The sequence below is a fragment of the Crinia signifera genome, chromosome 2 (assembly GCF_055691185.1).
Source record: "Crinia signifera chromosome 2, ASM5569118v1, whole genome shotgun sequence".
Lineage (NCBI taxonomy): Eukaryota > Metazoa > Chordata > Amphibia > Anura > Myobatrachidae > Crinia > Crinia signifera.
This window is the reverse complement of record NC_139218.1, coordinates 23,902,994-23,920,139: the sequence shown is the minus strand read 5'-3', so window position 1 is coordinate 23,920,139 and position 17,146 is coordinate 23,902,994. Positions and strand designations below refer to the sequence as shown.

The 17,146-nt window shown below is 44.0% G+C and overlaps 1 protein-coding gene across 6 annotated transcripts in view; it reads right to left on the bottom strand.

Moving 5' to 3' along the window:
* RUNX1 (RUNX family transcription factor 1) overlaps positions 1 to 17,146 on the bottom strand; it is a 195,967-nt gene that overhangs the window by 20,212 nt on the left and 158,609 nt on the right. For 5 of the 6 annotated variants that reach the window (XM_083171751.1, XM_083171753.1, XM_083171752.1 and 2 more), the window contains one exon: positions 14,242 to 14,433. The exons of the other annotated variant lie outside the window; for it this stretch is intronic. In XM_083171751.1, coding sequence (XP_083027877.1) covers positions 14,242 to 14,433 — 192 coding nt within the window. The remainder of the gene's footprint in view (positions 1 to 14,241; positions 14,434 to 17,146) is intronic. 6 annotated transcript variants of the gene reach the window in all.

The following is a 17,146-nucleotide window of genomic DNA, read 5'->3' as shown; positions in this document are numbered from 1 at the left end:
TCCGTCTGAGCAAATTTGAATACCCCAAAAAACGGCTGGGTGTGCCCGCTTTTCTTTAGACACACCCATGTATCCGCCCGGAAACGCTGGGTTGCTGTCAATCAAACTGCCACTACTATGCGATCAGAATTTTTCTCGCCAAAATGTTCAATATGGCCGATGCTGTATGATAATCGGATGGATTGCGAATTCCCTAATTGGCGATCGATGCTGAATTAGGCCTTATATCAGTGGTTCCCAAACTTTTTTTGAATCGCGGCTCATCATAATTGTTTTCACTGCACCCCTAGGCCAAAGGTTTCTCATTGATAAAATAAAATAAATACAAAATTAGGTCAATGGGATCAGACACGGAGATCACACATTGCAAGCGATCCTCCCACTTGGGGGTTATCTATTATCTTATAGAAGCTGCTAAATAAATAAGAAGCATTTGGTTGGTTGCCCGTGGCAACATCTCATGTGAAATAAAACTCCCATCTTAGTAAATTTCCCTCATAGTCCGTTTAGCAGAGCAATGACAGTTTGCAGCTTCAGGGCCAGATGCACTAAGCTTCGAAAGTGACAAAATGGAGAGCGATAAACAGCCAGCCAATCAGCTCCTACCTGACATGTTACAGGCTGTGTTTGAAAAATGTCAGACAGGAGCTGATTGGTTGGCTGTTCATCACTCTCCATTTTATCACTTTTGAAGCTTAATGGACAGGGATCACTTCTGTTTGCGCACAATTCATACTGGTCATGGACCACCAATCCAGGGCACCCTTGCAAGTCCCCCAAGGCACCCCAGGGTGCCACGGCACACAGTTTGAGAACCACTGCCCTAAATACAGACATGACTGTAGTCCTACCCCATGAGCTGCTGCCTCATGCCTGGTCATATACAGAGAAGCACTGAGATCAGATGCTCGTACGCCCTGGGGCCAGCATCCCCCGCTCGTCTGAGGGCTCCTTCCAGTAAAGGGTGTGTGAGCCGTATCTGGAACTTCTGTTCCGTGACTAAACGTCTTCCTTTACCAAGTGAGAATCAACTGGAGCTTCTCCTTCCCCTCCCGCTGGCAGGCTGGCTACTGGCAGCGCCTGTCCCAATAATAGACAAGGGGCAGCCACAGCTGTGGGGCCTGCCGACATCTCGCTGTCACGCGCACCTGTCGGGCCCTGTGTTTCTGGCCGGGTAGTCACAGCCTCTCACAGCTGCAGGGGAAGCTGATGGAAAGCTGCAGCTCATGAGTGGGATCAACTTGATACCCTGGCAGAATCTGCCACTATTAGCTGTAAAACCATCGCAAACATGAGACCGCCGGCTAAAAGCGAACCGTGGCCGCAAAGCCAGGGAGGCCCCGCGCACACCCACCGCTCAGATAGCGGGGGCGGTCACACGATACGTCGTAAATTAAGCTCTAAGCGGATATGTACAGTTTGCTCAACTTAGAAATTCTTTATTTTATGCGCCCTTGTGCTGTTTAATGGCTTAGCTCACCGAGGACTGTTTCCCCACTAGGAAATGGGCTTCCAGCTTCAATCTACTACACTTTAATGGTTTTTAAAATATATGGGCCATCGTGTCGACCAATTTTAGGTTGATCTGCATTGGGTCGACACTGAAGGCCGACATGGCTTAGGATGACACATGGAATAGGTCAACATGGTTAAGGTAGGCATGGTTGAAAGGTTGACACAAGCATTAGGTCAGCAATGGCTAGGTCGACAGTAAAAAATGTCGACATGGACACCGTCATTGTATACTGCGTCCCCTCGTCGGGTTCGCTTTCCTTCGGCACACTATTCTATTCTCCCACCACGCCCTAGTGTATGGTAGGGCATGAAATACCGCCTGCCGGCACATGTCGGCTCGTTCTTACGTGACGACCCAGTGGGCATAGAGGGAGAATATATTATTGTGCTGATTGCAGCCAGGGGAAGTGTTACGCTAAAATGTCAATTTTTGACAAATATCGACATTGACACCGAAAATCATGAAAAACTCCTGTTGATCTTTTTTGTGTGTCGATCATTACATGTTGACATTTTGATGCAGGAAATGGTCAACCTCTGGTAATATTCCCCCATGCCCAATACTCATCATTACCCATCAAATCATTACTGGTTCAGGGGAGACTCCAGAGGAGGGGCTGTAGCACAGTTCAAAAATTAAAATAAGGAAGCCACACCCACTGCCACCAACTGCCATTCCAAACTGACTCACTGGCGGTGGGCGAGGCTCCCCTATTTGAACTGTGCTGCAGCTCCTCCTCTGGAGCCGCCGCTGCTGGTGGAATATTACTAGCACGAGTGGGAGCTGCCATGTAGCATTACATACTAACCATTACAGAGCATGGTAAAATGGCAAGCACTATTAAAAGCCTTTTGGCCGCTACAGTTAGTCCAGTGTCCCTTTAATTTTTAAACAGCCTCCGATAGAGTCCAGGCCAGCCGACAGCGTTGCCTGCTAGCACAATAAATCAGATCCAGTTACAGTAACTGCTGCAGTCACAGACAATCTGCAGAGAGTCTTGGCTCCTAATGGTCCGGGATCCGGAGAGATAAAAGTTATGTTCCACATTCTACGGTTAATTTGTTGACAAATAAGACATATCTGCCCAGCAGCTGAGCCTGATCCCCGCTTATATACTGGGCATAGCCGCATTCTTGTCATCCGCGTAGCCCGACAACGCGGCTGAGGATTAACAAAGCGTTAGTCATCGCAACTGGACAGAGCCGCGGCCGGAATTTCAGCTGGATGTTTTTATATATAAAATAACCGACGTAGACTTTTAGTGCGGCCTGGAGGGATGATTTATGGGATAGGAATTGAAGGGGGTTTCTGAATAGGATAGGTCGACACATAATCGGTGGACACGCATTGGGTCGATCACTAAATGTCGACATGGCTTAGGTCGACACACAAAATATGTCGACGTGGCTAAGGTTGACAGGGTTGGAAGGACGACATAGGGATTATGTCAACAGTCAAAAGGCCGACATGTGCCGACAGGTGGTATTTCATGCCCTACCACCCACTTGGGCGCGGAGGGAGAATGGAATTAGTGTGCCCGAAACTTTGCGAGTGCAGTGAGCCATGCGAGGGGACGCCGCACACTTTGACGGTGTCCATGTCGACTATGTTGATATTTAGGACTAAAAAAAAACACGTGAAAAACAAAAGCCGACCTTGCCAATGTCAACCAATCAGATCTATCTATTATCTTCTAGAAGTTGCTAAACTCCCATCTTAGTAAATCCCCCCCCAGTGTCTTAAAAATAAGTCCGCAGTAGTCTTCCATTAAGGGGTCTACATACTAACAATGGGAGAGAGATAAAGTTGAGATATATAACGTACCAGCCGAATGTACTAACCCGTGAAGAGATATAAAGTGGAGATATAAAGTATCAGCCAATCAGCTCCTGCAATGACAGTTAAGAGCCGGTTGTCTGGTAAACGTATCGCCATCCACTTTATCTCTCTCCAAGGGTTAGTATATAGACCCCAAAGCACTAAGGGCTTAAAGTATCAAGCAGTGAAAGAGTGGAGAAGTTTCCCCCAGCAGCCAATCAGCACCGAGATACATTTATCAATTACATTCTCTAAAATGATAGGTAGAATATTTGGTTGCTATTGGAAACCTTCCCATTGGTCCACTTATCCACTCTCATCACTGCATGATAAATTAACAATCGGGATGGCCATCGATGATTCAAAATCATTGATGGTTTATGGTCGATGTAGAATGTCAAGCATAAACAAATAGTTTTTTTTTTTCCTAAGGGGCCAGGACATGGAGCCTAGCTCCGCCCCTGACACCTGTGATACCCCACCCCCATGTTTTGATTGGCCCACAGGCCAGAAAACAGATGAACATCGATAGATAAAAACATTGATGATCATCCATTGCATAGTATGCCACTATCGATGGCCAGTTGCGCAATTGACATTGATAGCAACCATTGATGGCAATAGTCAACAATCATAATGTTGACATGGTTAAAATATCGGCACCCAGCATGTCGACACCTGCCAATTGACGCAGTCAAAAAATATCAACACAGTCGACAATATAACTTTTAGGGTTAGGTGTCGACATTTCGGCTACTAACATCATGGAGTCTTTATAATGACTGTTGACATTGCGTTGGCCGACATAACACACTGTAACGAACACAGCTATGTGTACTTCTTCTACAGTGTCCTCGAGCTGCTCCTACTAGTACTAACATGCCCTCTGTGTGCCGGCACAGCAACAGCTAAAAATAAACATAATTAATAAGTAAACTTTATTATTTGATAATATCTGAAACACAAACTGCAGAAAAGACAACAAAAAATCCATTATTCCCCGTCCCTGGGAGTGTCTGATATTTCATGCGCCTGGCAACCGATTCCGCTGGAAGCCAAAGAAAAGTCCGCTCAGCAAAATGAAACGACAGGAGTAAAAAGTTTTAGCACACCGCTCTGGAATAATCGCCCGCATCTGGGCTGACCTTAGCAAACGGGAGGGTCGCCTCTGTTTTTTTGGCATCCTGCTTTTTGAAATTCAAAAGTATATTTTTGTTTCATTATATGTTTGCCTTTGAGGATCAGAGGAGTTTCTTATTTATTTAGTTTGCTGTGTAACACGAACCCGCATCAATACATGGAGTGTACTGCCAGGAAGGGATTATAAGAGGCTATTCTGTGTAAGGAAGCACTGGGCCTGTGGCAGTCATACAGCTTGCGCAACCCTGGCGTTAACGCTGTCCCTGCCGGAGGGGCTGTCAGTTACTCATAAAGCCAGATTTACCTGGCTGCTGGGAAGTCAGTGAGCCAACAGGCTGGAATGCCGGAACCTAGCACCTGGATAATTTATATATCGTCCTCACCTTAGCCTCCCGTAAAACATTTCAGTCGCCTTTTCCTACGTAGAATTTGTGTTGTCTCTAACGTGTAATTTGCATTACTATTATGGGTGCACCAAATTACAGACTACTGTATCTGAACCTTAACTGATATACACCTAGTTTAAATAATAATAAAAAATTATATATATATATATATATATATATATATACATACACACACACACACACACTAGTATAACGGATCCAGGTCATCTACGCTTCCACATTCTCCATACCCTCCCGCCACTGCATGTCTCCGCCCCTCTTTGGCTGACCCCACCCCCCCATTTAAAAAAAAGTAACAAACATATATACAAAAAGAAATAACGGTACTTATGTAGTAACTGGGCTGCCGATTTTGAAATCGGGTCCATCGCATCGCATCGCACCCGACCATATCGCATGCGATGCGATGCGATGCGATGCGATGGACCCGATTTTTCCATAGGATTCAATGTTAAAATGGACTCTGTCCATTTTAACATAGAATTCAATGGGAAAAGGGGTCCTTTTTTATACCCCTACTATCCAAGTGGGCATGGAGTTGGATATAAACCTGTGGCGAGCGTAGCGAGCCACCGAGCCCGAAGCGTGGCGAGCGTAGCGAGCCCCGCGAGGGGACACAGAATACCGTCCCCTCGCGGGGCTCGCTTCGCTCGCCACGCTTCGGGCTCGGTGGCTCGCTACGCTCGCCACAGGTTTATATCCAACTCCATGCCCACTTGGATAGTAGGGGTATGAAAAGGACCCCTTTTTCCCATTGAATTCCATGTTAAAATGGACTCAGTCCATTTTAACATTGAATCCTATGGAAAAATCGGGTCATCGCATCGCATCGCATCGCATGGTCGTATGCGATGCGATGCGATATCGCATCGCATCGCATCTGATTGTATGCCTTAACTTAAGGCATACAATCAAAAAATCGGCAGCCCAGATACTACATAAGTACCGAAATAACAAACCAATATTTGGTTTATGCGGCTACTGTATAGTCCGATAGTATGATACCGCGCAGTTATTAAATCAGTTACAAGGGGGCAGATTTACGAAACCTTGGAGAGAGATAAAGTATCAGCCAACCAGCTCCCAACTGACACTTTTCAAACATCCGCGTCCCACTGTGGCATTCTAACACAGTGACAAGATGGCGCCGCACATGCACAGAAGACCAAGCGGCGGCCATTTTGGTACAGGAATTGATCCCTTCCCACAGGGCCACCATGGAGACCGCACAGCAGGGGCACCTGTTAGGGTGAGATCTATATTTTGGAATGTGACTATAAATGGACAATCAAGCAAAACAAATTGAAACATTTCAAACTGTTTTGAAATATGAAAATAGCTTTTTCTATATTGAGTATTGAACGCAATAAAAAAAATATATATATCTGACCATCCTTATCCATGTTTCCCCCTAAAAGAACACTGGGGACAACTCAGGTTCCACTATGAGGCTCACACCAGCCAATCAGCTATCATATTCATCCAGGTGCACAGCCAATAGCATTGACTGATTGACTGAGCCTGGTCCGTTCCTGAGGAGTAAAAGGTAGTGGTGGTGGCGTTTTTTGTTTTTTTTAAACATAGTTCCCTTAAGTCATTCTTATGATACCAGTTATGCTGTTAGCCCATCAACTGATACGTAAGTGCCATCCCTCTGACCCTGGGGCATTGTATAATTGAATTGCGAGACGCACTGTGTCATTTCTCCAGCTAACTATTACCAGTAACTTGTGTTTTATGTAAAGTGTTTTCAGGCTGCGGTGAGGGACAGGACTGTACGGTAAATGACATGTCCCCCTGGAAGCTAGTCACTGAAAGGGTTTAAGTTCATCGTTATAATGAAATGAAACACAGCATCTCACAGCTCGCCCCACTGTTCAAAACGTAGGGAATAAATCAGTCCTATATTTGTAATCCATTACATCTGCACAAAGTCTTCAGGATTGGCAGCCAAGAGAAAATGACTTGGCTAAACTTGGCTAAGCTTACACGTATGTGGTTTGCACTTGTTAAGCCAGGGTAGGGCTGTGTGCCATACTTGCTAAGTGGTGTTAAGTCATAAAGTGCATTTCTGCCCTTTCGAGGTGCCATATGGTCTAGGACAGATTAGCGTATGTGATAGATCAGCTGACTGCTTATCGCGCTACTATACGCATTCATTAGAGAATTACCTCTATTTAAATACAATATACAGTAGTTTTATTAAATTGGGAACTTTCTGATGGCCGCACAAGCTGCGGAGTTGGCAGCGATATCAGCCCCTTGGCCGATGGCCAGATATTGAAATGTCAAGCCCGAAATGTGTACGAGCCGTCGGATTATATTTGACCATTTTGGTAAAATAGAATTGGTCTGTCTCTGTGTGGTCGTCTTTTTGACAGCAATAATAGAGAATGACGGACACACTTTTGATCCAATACCACCCAGTTTGGCCACCCATGTCGCATTTGGATAGCAAACCAGTGGTAAGAAAAGTGTAACGTGATTTGTCCGTTTTAAATCACTTGTCAGGTGGCGCGATGTGTTTAGGTTCAAACGGATAGGCCAAGAAACGTATTTTGATGGGTGCGATCAACTGTGTGTGACCATTGGCCATCCATACAAATTTATTTGCGTATGGTTCTGTTGTTTGGCATCTGGGCTGCATGTTTGTATGTAACGGTCTAGTCTGGTGTGGCATGATGTGTGCTCCCATGTCTGTACATGTACAGATGACGGGGTGGACCATTAACGAGTCGTAGGGGTGCACATCGTTCAGAGTAGGAAACATACACACTGGGTGATACAATGAACGATATCGCTCAAAAGGGTCAAAATGACCCATATTGTTTATTATATCTCCCAGTGTGTACGCACCTTAACAGTAACGTCAATGGCGTAGCAATAGCCTCTGCATGCTACTCGTGTCTTCGGGGTACCGGCGTCTGTGTTGTACAGATTCCATGCCAAATCTGCTAAAAATGTCCCTCTGAAAATGGCCACTACGTAGCAGGAGCCAGATGCTATGTCATATTGGACCTCTAGTTTCTGTCAGAGAAGCACAGCACATACAATGTTACTTGGAAGTGCCAGGATTCCTGAGAACACTGTTGCCGCCAACGAGCATGACACCTCTGGCAATGAGCATGAAACCCCTGGCAACAAGCAAGAAACCCCTAGCAATGAGCATGTAGGTAACAATTACAACACCTATGAAATGCAGGCACTGTCAGAGATATTTTCTGTTGGTACCTCTATTGGATATCTTTAATACATAGGCCCCTTAGCATCAGCGCCAATAACAGCAGTAAATCAATGACAATACATAAACTGAAGGACTCTGGGTAATCCTAATATTATATCCACGCTCAAGGAACTCCAATTTGACCAGAAACCGTGGAAGGGAGGGAAATCCAAGTATCACAAATGTATGCGGCCTGTGAGGTGATTTCTTCTCGAGACACGTCACTGAGGAAAATGGCGCTGGTGCCATCTTCTTATACACTATGCCTGTACTGTATCACCACATAAAAGAGTCAAACAGGTTTGGTTCTGAGCCACTCTCTATTGTGTTCAGGGAACCCGTGTTGCTGGTACAGACATGTTACCTGCAGGCGTGCTTGCCAGCAGCCTGATAAACACTGCATTGTGTTACCTACCCTACAGCACTCCCTGTGTGAATACACTTTTGTGTGAGAGATTGATGTTGTTCTCTCTTGTTCCCCCAAATCTGGCTATATGCTTACATTCAAACGGAACCTTGGCACTGCAGAATAAGCATAAATAATTGCTTCTCATATTTTGTTTTAAGAAAGTTGCCTCAGTTTTAATTTAAACAGACAGGCTGAGTATTTCTTTTCAACGATCTTAACGGTCCTGCCTAATTGCTGAGACGTTCCTTTCCCGCGCGGCCCGCACATAGCTGTGCTATGAGGAGGGTGTACAGTGGTCTAGGAATCATTTAAGAACACTGGTATGGGATCATTTATCCGGGAACTCGTTATCCGACGCAGCAATAGAAAATCATTCACCCTTAGAAAATGCTGCCATACTGGCTGGCAGCGCCAAGAGTGGTCGACACGTTAGCGAACCGGTTTCGCAGCACATAGAGGAACTGGTGGAAGAGGGTTGTAAGAAGCATAAATACCAATTTGAATAAAATATTCAAATTTATAATTCATAGCTTAATAAAATTCCAATGAAAAATGCTTTCTTTACATAAATAACTAAGAAAGCATTTATTCATTAATTCTTTACGGCATGTCCCGGGTGGTGAAGGTCCTGGCTTTGCCAGAGTTATGTATTATCAGGCATGTCCAAACGGTGGCCCTCCAGCTGTTGTGAAACTACACATCCCAGCATGCCTTGCCATAGTTTTAACATCCCCTAGTAGCAAAACTGTTGGGTACTTATGTAGTATCTGGGCTGCCGATTTTGTGATTGTATGCCTTACCTTAAGGCATACAATCAGATGCGATGCGATGCGATTCGATGCGATTTTGCATAGGATTCAATGTTAAGAAGGTCCTGTTCATTTCCCCACTATCCAAATGGGCATAGAGTTGATTTTATATAGCGTGGCGAGCGCAGCGAGCCACCGAGCCCGAAGCGTGGCGAGCGAAGCGAGCCCCGCGAGGGGCCGCATATTTCTTAAAAAGTATTCTGTGTCCCCTCGCGGGGCTCGCTACGCTCGCCACGCTTTGGGCTCGGTGGCTCGCTACGCTCGCCACAGGTTTATATCCAACTCCATGCCCACTTGGATAGTGGGGAAAGGAAAAGGACCCCTTTTTCCCATTGAATTCTATGTTAAAATGGACTCAGACCATTTTAACATTGAATCCTATGGAAAAATCTTGACCATCGCATCGCATACGATTTGGTCGCATGCGATACGATCCGATGCGATGCGATCCGATCTCTAAATCGGCAGCCCAGATACTACATAAGTACCTTAGTAAATTCCCCCCATACGACTGGGAACAGAAAAGTGTATCTGTTCCTCACATAGCCATGTGAGGAAACACTGTACAGTTATTGGGGGTGCCTACGCTATAGGATAACAATTGACACCCCAAAAACCTGAGGAATTCCTGTCAACTTTTTCATGTGTCAACTATTCCCATGTCCACATATTCCTTGTGTTGACCTTTTTTTTTAAAATTGGAACCCTAGCTTTAAAAACGCGCTAAGTTTTCACGCCAGAACATGTGCTAAAGTTTTGAGCGGTGAGAAAGGAGAGACGGCGGTGGGGGCTGCTGGGGGTTTGGCTAAAGAAGGGCACTTTCAGGAGATTAGGAGCGCAGTGCCTGTCAGACACAAGGGTAGGCTGATTGCACCTGGGAGAGAACAAGGCGTGCTGCGCGCCACAAGAATATCACTTTGCATTAGTTTTGCATGCCCACAGAGCGAGCCTCCAGATAAACGGCTTTGTTGCCTGTAATTTATGTTCCGTCTACAGGGAGGGTAATCTTTCAGCCTCGCATGCATTTGATGTGGTGTTTCTTCATTCCCTCTCTTTTGTCTGCCGACTTGTTTGGTTAGATGTTTAACATTAACAGGTGTACTTTCCCTCTCGCACGCCGTGTATGTGCACAGCATACTGGGCCTTATTCTAGTTCACTCTTTCTGACAAAATCCTTCTTAGATGGACAAAACCATGTGCACTGCAGGGGGGCAGATGTTACTTGTGCAGAGAGAATTAGATTTGGGTGGGGTTTTACTTCAAAGTGAGATCTATATTGCAGTGTAAAAAATAAAGCAGCCAGTATTTACCCTGCACAGAAACAAAATAATTCACCCAAATCTAATTCTCTCTGCACATTTTACATCTGCCCCCCTGCAGTGCACATGGTTTTGTCCATCTAAGAAGGATTTTGTCAGAAAGAGTGAACTAGAATAAGGCCCACTGTCAGGAGTAACCCTGTACATTTCCCAGGCTGCACTTCGGCCCCGCAACCTACCGAGGGCCGCACATTTTTCCTTTAAATGACAGTAATAACAATAATAATGATCCTGTTCCCAAAAAAACATACTTAATTTATGCCATATATTTAAATGACTATTAACGTTTAGTTGAATAAAGTTTACTTTTTGTGTCTGCTGCCGGCCTCTGCTCCCGCTACCCTTAGATGTCGGCAAGAGAAATGCGTCGGGGCATTCGCCGCCGGCATCCTTCTTCAAAAGGCTTTGCCACATTTTGCATAGGAAAACTTTTCACTGGATGGAACTTTTTTCGTCAGCGTTAACCCTTTAGTTACTTAGCGGATAGGGAGAAACCCTGACTCTGGGGAAAATAACTTATTTGCACCATAAAACGAGTTAATCTTCCATTAATCAATGGGAGTCTAATGGGAGATGTACTAAGACTTATAGGGCGAGAGTGGAGAGAGATAAAGTACCAGACAATCAGCTCCTAACTGCTACGTTACAGGCTGAGGGGCAGATGTATGAAGCCTTAAAAAGAGATAAACGCGAGGGTGATAAAGAGTGATAAACGCCCTGCCAAACAGCTCCCAACTGTTATTTTCAAACACAACCTGTGACATGACAGTTAGGAGCCGTACATTTCAGAGTGCGTCCTTAGAGCCAGTTTCCTACAAGAATCTCAGCGTGGTAGTGAGAGCCGCTCCGTCTCACCTTCCCCATCCATATTATTTTAGTGCATACCACCCGCTGCAGAGCATTATGGGTAAGACGACTGGTCTACTTCTTTTAACACGAGATTGCAGAAAAACAGCTGCGATGCTTACAGTGCGCGGCAGGGGAATGTAAAACACAAAAGGGCTCTATATACTTCTGGGCGCTCAGGCAAGTTGCCTTACCACAGGATTATTATTTTATTTTGTTTGAGGTATAGTACATGTCTCTTCTATACTTCGCTATGCATACATTTATAACTACTTTACTATGTATATAGCTAAACGGCTACAACATAATCTGCTTTATTGATAATCTTTTATTACATTATATTCTATGGACGTGTTTTGTCACTCGTCATATCTCTGATTAATTGCGCCATGTGATGTAAAAATCCAACATGTTGGAAATCCAATCTACTGGTTCTGACCCAAAAATGATTGGAAACGACTAGTCAGGATTTTTAACATGGAGGATTTTCACGACCCCCCCCCCGACAAATCACAGACCATCAGAGTGCGCAAAAGGGAAGGTCAGATTGCCAATCGTTGCCGGGGAATTGCCAGGTAGACATTCGACCTACATTAGAAAAAATTGGGGACGACTTGGTGAGCGACAGTGGGGATGTGTGTGTTTGTGCATGTGTGTGTGTGGGGGGGGGGGCTCCACAATGGGCACACACCTAGATTTCAGTGGCATGCACGGAAATCTTCCACCATGCCTTCACCACCATGCCTTCACCACAGAACAGCCCCAGAAAATATCCTTGCATACTATTGAAGGGGATAAAAAATTTCTGAAATCTTAGGATAAATCTTTGTCAAAATGTATTTTTTGCACAAATTCTTTTGTCCAGGACTGACAGGGAGTTGAAGGGAAATCTTTAGCTAAATCTTGATCGCAGATCTTTCTAGTGTGTGGGCACCCTAAAAAAAGTGTTAGCGGGCTATGTACTATTAAAGTAATCTGAAGTTGATGACACATTCAAACTTTTTTTAATTTAAAGGGACCTACCTAGACATTCAAAGTGAGCGTAAGTCTTCAGGACAAACTTTAAAATACAACTTAAAAAAAATAAAAAGTTATTTTTTTATTTTTTTTTGCTGATATCAAACTAGAAGCCAACTTCTGTCTCCTTTCTGTGATATCTGAACAATTGTTTCCTGAGCAGTAAAGTTAAGCCCTTAAGAAGCGTAGCATCCGTCAGATTCCTCTGGGATACCGGGGGGCGACGAGTGTGACATGTGTGGCTGCGTGTGGGACCTGTCACCTGTTCAGCTCTGCGTGCAGCGGCTGCAGTCTCGGCTGTATCGGATTTAAAGACCGCTGCAAACATTTTAAGTGCTCATTCTGGGTTTTTAACGTGGCACGCAGGAGCTCCACGCAGCGGCTTCAGTGTTTTTAAATTGACTTATTCTTAAATGCTTTACACACTCACAATTTTATTTTATTTTGTAATTAATCTTTAATTTTTAACCCCCCCCCCCAAAAAAAAAGTTTGTTTTCAATATGAAACATATGTAAAGCAAATCTGCAATGAATGTCACAAAACATAATATCGCTTTGAAATATTGTGCCTCGTGCCTCAGGAATACACTGCAGGACTTCAAGTTTTAAGTACCACGGTCTATAGAACAGAACACAACCCGAGATCTTCAGATTTAATGCAACTTACAACCCATCAACGCAACTAAAGCAACCAGCTGTAAAGGTTCCTGTCTACACGCTGAAACAGCTGTCATGTCACCTCTGACTAAAGTAGCCAACATTCAGGTACATGTGCACGGGGCAGCTGTCCAAGGTCCCACAATTCTAGGGGCCTCCTAGCAGTAGGGGCCTGAAGCCAGACAGAGAGTGGGCCAGATGCACTAAGCTTCAAAAGTGATAAAATGGAGAGTGATAAACAGCCATCCAATCAGCTCCTGTCTGACATTTTTCAAACTTAGGGGCAGATGTATAAAGCCTTAACAAGAGATAAATGCAAAGGTGATAAAGAGAGATAAATGTCCAGCCAATCACCTGCTAACTGCCATGTCACAGGCTGTGTTTGAAAAAAGTCAGATAAGAGCTGATTGGCTGAACCCTTATCTCCCTGTATCACCCTTGCATTTATCTCTTGTTAAGGCTTAATACATCTGCCCCTAAGTTTGAAAAAATGTCAGGCAGGAGCTGATTGGCTGGCTGTTTATCACTCTCCATTTTATCACTTTTGAAGCTTAGTGCATCTGGCCCAGTGTCTGTCAGCATGCTGATTGGTTGATGACTAAAGCTACCCACAAATCACAGTGCTGCCAGACATTGACTGTATGAAAGAATATGGTGAGACGGTGGGCGTGACTGCAGGAGGGGCATGTTTTACATTTTTCATTGGTTCTCGTGAATGGGTGGGAGACCTGGTGCATTGCTTTGCCCAGTTCCTACAATGCTAATAACACCAACTGCTAAGGGACGAGGCCTTTAATCATACTTTTTAAAAGTGAGTTGAGGTGTTGCCCATGGCAACCAATCAGATTCTAGGTATCATTTTATAGAGCGTGCAAGACAAACGACTGAGTGAATCTGATGGATTTCTATAGGCAAAACGCCCACATCTTCTCCTATTGCTCCACACACACCAGCATCCCAATTAACCACCGCCATCATAAAAAAAAACCCCATAAAACCCAACACATATTTTTGGACTGGGTAAGAAGAATTAGAATAAACGGGTGACACGGAGGGGGTCTGCTGTGGCAGGGCACTCACCCTGTATCTGACTCTGCGCTTGAGGATTGAAGGCGGTGGAATGGTTCAGAGATCCGCGTGGGTTGGGATTGGGAGCTGGGTGGTGTGGGCTGACTCTCATCGCCGTCCGCCGTAACTGTTCCAGTTCGCTCAGCCGCTCAGAAAACGACAAGCTGCCGGGCTTAGTCTGCTCGTCTAGTTTCTGGCGATGTCCTGTTAAATAGTAAGAGGGGAGGAGACACATCAGACCGAGCGGAACATAGAAGGCCATCACTCAATGTGAAATGTAAAGTAATGTTAGGTATTCCCGTTGTGACGTAGCTTAGCAAGTCCTTGCGTAGCCTTTTATACGGTGGTTCACAACCTCGGTCCCCGGGACCCTACCAACAGTGCACGTTTTCCAGGTCACCCGGAAGGTGCACAGGTGCACTCATTATTCACTGCCACATTTTAAAAGATCTCAGGTGGAGCTAATTATTTCACCTGTGATTCTGTGTGGAGACCTGGAAAACATGCACTGTTGGACCGAGGTTGAGAACCAGTGCTTTTATGGGTAACGACAATAACTAAAACCCTGACTGAAAGATAACCTATTTCAGAGATAGTTAGACTTCTAATTACATTCATTGTACAGGACAGAATCGGAACAATTTCTCTAAGCATATTCCATATTATACAGATAAGCTGATTGGTTAATCGTGATAAGACACATCAAATCAATGCACTCCGCAGAATATATTTCTGATAAAAATATACTTTTTTGGCGTTTGGGGGGGTGTGTCTTTTCCTATGCATATCAGAAATGCAAATGGGACTGGAAAAAAGGCTTTTAAAGCTGGGTACAGATTACACGCGATCGTCCACGAACAATATCGTTAGGGATTTTCCCTTAAACTGCCTGGTACTCCTGGACAAAGGATACAGCGGCAACAGACTGAACAATATCATTCAGAGGCCACATCCAGGAGCATGCTGTCATTCATGAGATGGTGTACATTGAGCTGCATGTAAAAAAGACATTGGCCCATATTCTCTAAGCTTCAAAAGTGATCAAATTGAGAGTGATAAACAGCCAACCAATCAGCTCCTGTCTGACGTTTTTGAAACACAGTGTGTGACATGGCAGGTAGGAGCTGATTGGATGGCTGTTTATCACTCTCCAGTTGATCACTTTTGAAGTTTAGAGAATCTGGCCCATTGAGTGTTGTTAACGGCCCGTAGGAGTGCGCATCGTCAACGAAAACACACTTAACGACATGCATGAAAATACCAATCACGATATCATTATTGTGCATATTGCTTCAAAAATCGCCTAATATTTACCCAGCTTCACTCTTCTGATATTGGCGGATGGTTGACCCCCAATTAGAGGAAGTTGTATTCAAATGTGGCAAATTCGGATGGGACCTATTTAGTCCCCAGAGTACAAATCTAGCGAATAAGCCCCATACAAAGTATTTTCTGAAATAGTTTTCTTTGCCGTATTATCGAGATCCTTAAACAGATTTGGAAACTTTTTTCAGCAAAAGTCCATAAATCTTTGTGCGCATCGTGTAAAACCAGATGAAGCGATTGCTCAGGTTTAATGCCCCTTTAATAACGAATCATTTGCAACATTCTGGTATACAAACGGCTTCGGCTACATCACATCCCAACATCATTGTCTATTTCCTGGCCGTCTGAGACTATTTTTTTTTTTTTTTCTCAACAAGGAGCGGGATAATTTTTTCCAGCTGTCCCAAATTTGCATTTCAAAAGCAAAATTTCCAGTTGCTACAATTTCTAAAATAAAAGTATGTGTAAACTTTTATTGGGGCTTGGGATCTGAGCGGCCGGCTCTCTCTTCCCCTGGCGAAGGAGGCATGTATCACATTTCACGCTGCACTGAGAAATGGAGACGGCTTTAATGCAATGATTTTATCTAGGAAAAAAAGAGACTTGTGTAGTTTGAAAAATATATATCCATTTTTTCCCCCCTACTTTAGCAGGGGAAACATTGCTGAAGCTCCTTAACTTGTCAAGCATGCAAATTTCCGGCCTCTGTTCAGCTCTCTAGTTCATGACAGTGGACTTACATGCAAACACTTGGGGTGAAATGTAATAGGATGAGAGATTCAGAAAGTGAGAGATTTGGTAAGAAATCTCCAGGTGTTTTTTAAAGCGGCAATCATTTACTCTGCACAGCCAGTTTGATTTTGAAGTGTAAATGATTACACTTCAAAATTAAACTGGCTGTGCAGAGTAAATGATTGCCGCTTTAAAAAACACCTGGAGATTTCTTACCAAATCTCTCACTTTCTGAATCTCTCATCCTATTACATTTCACCCTTGGAGTCACGCGAGCTGTTTACATATGTTAGTTGTCTGATAATACGAGCTATTTTAAGTACTGTATCATCCTTTTGTATTAAAGAACTGGGGCTGCATTGCCAAGTAGACAGCAATGAACACAATTTATGTCGCTGCTTTGCCAAACATCCCAATAATAGTTCGGAGAGTGAAAAAAAAAGAGGAATTATCCAGATTGGCACGAGTTTTTCACGTTTTTTTTTTTTTTGCCGACATACGTTTTTTTAATTCAAATTTATTTAAATCCAAAACACACTTTTCCCGTAGAAGCTGAAACTCGGGCATTCCCTTAAAAAAAAAAAAAAAAATTCCATCTTGCCGAAAAAAACTTTTTTGCTATTTTTTTTTTTTTTTTAAAACACTAACATAACAGGAACCTGGAAATTGTACGTTGTGTATGTATAGGCTACTGAGAGCTTCCTGCGTTTTGGATACATGACATGGCGGCGCTGCGGAAGAATCAAGGTTGTGTTGGGAACGGGGCGTAATGTGAGTGACCTGGGAACAGCAGTGAATGATTTTAGTAATAATTAACAGCTTCTTCTTCTTCCAGAGTCATGTAAAATAAACACAGAAA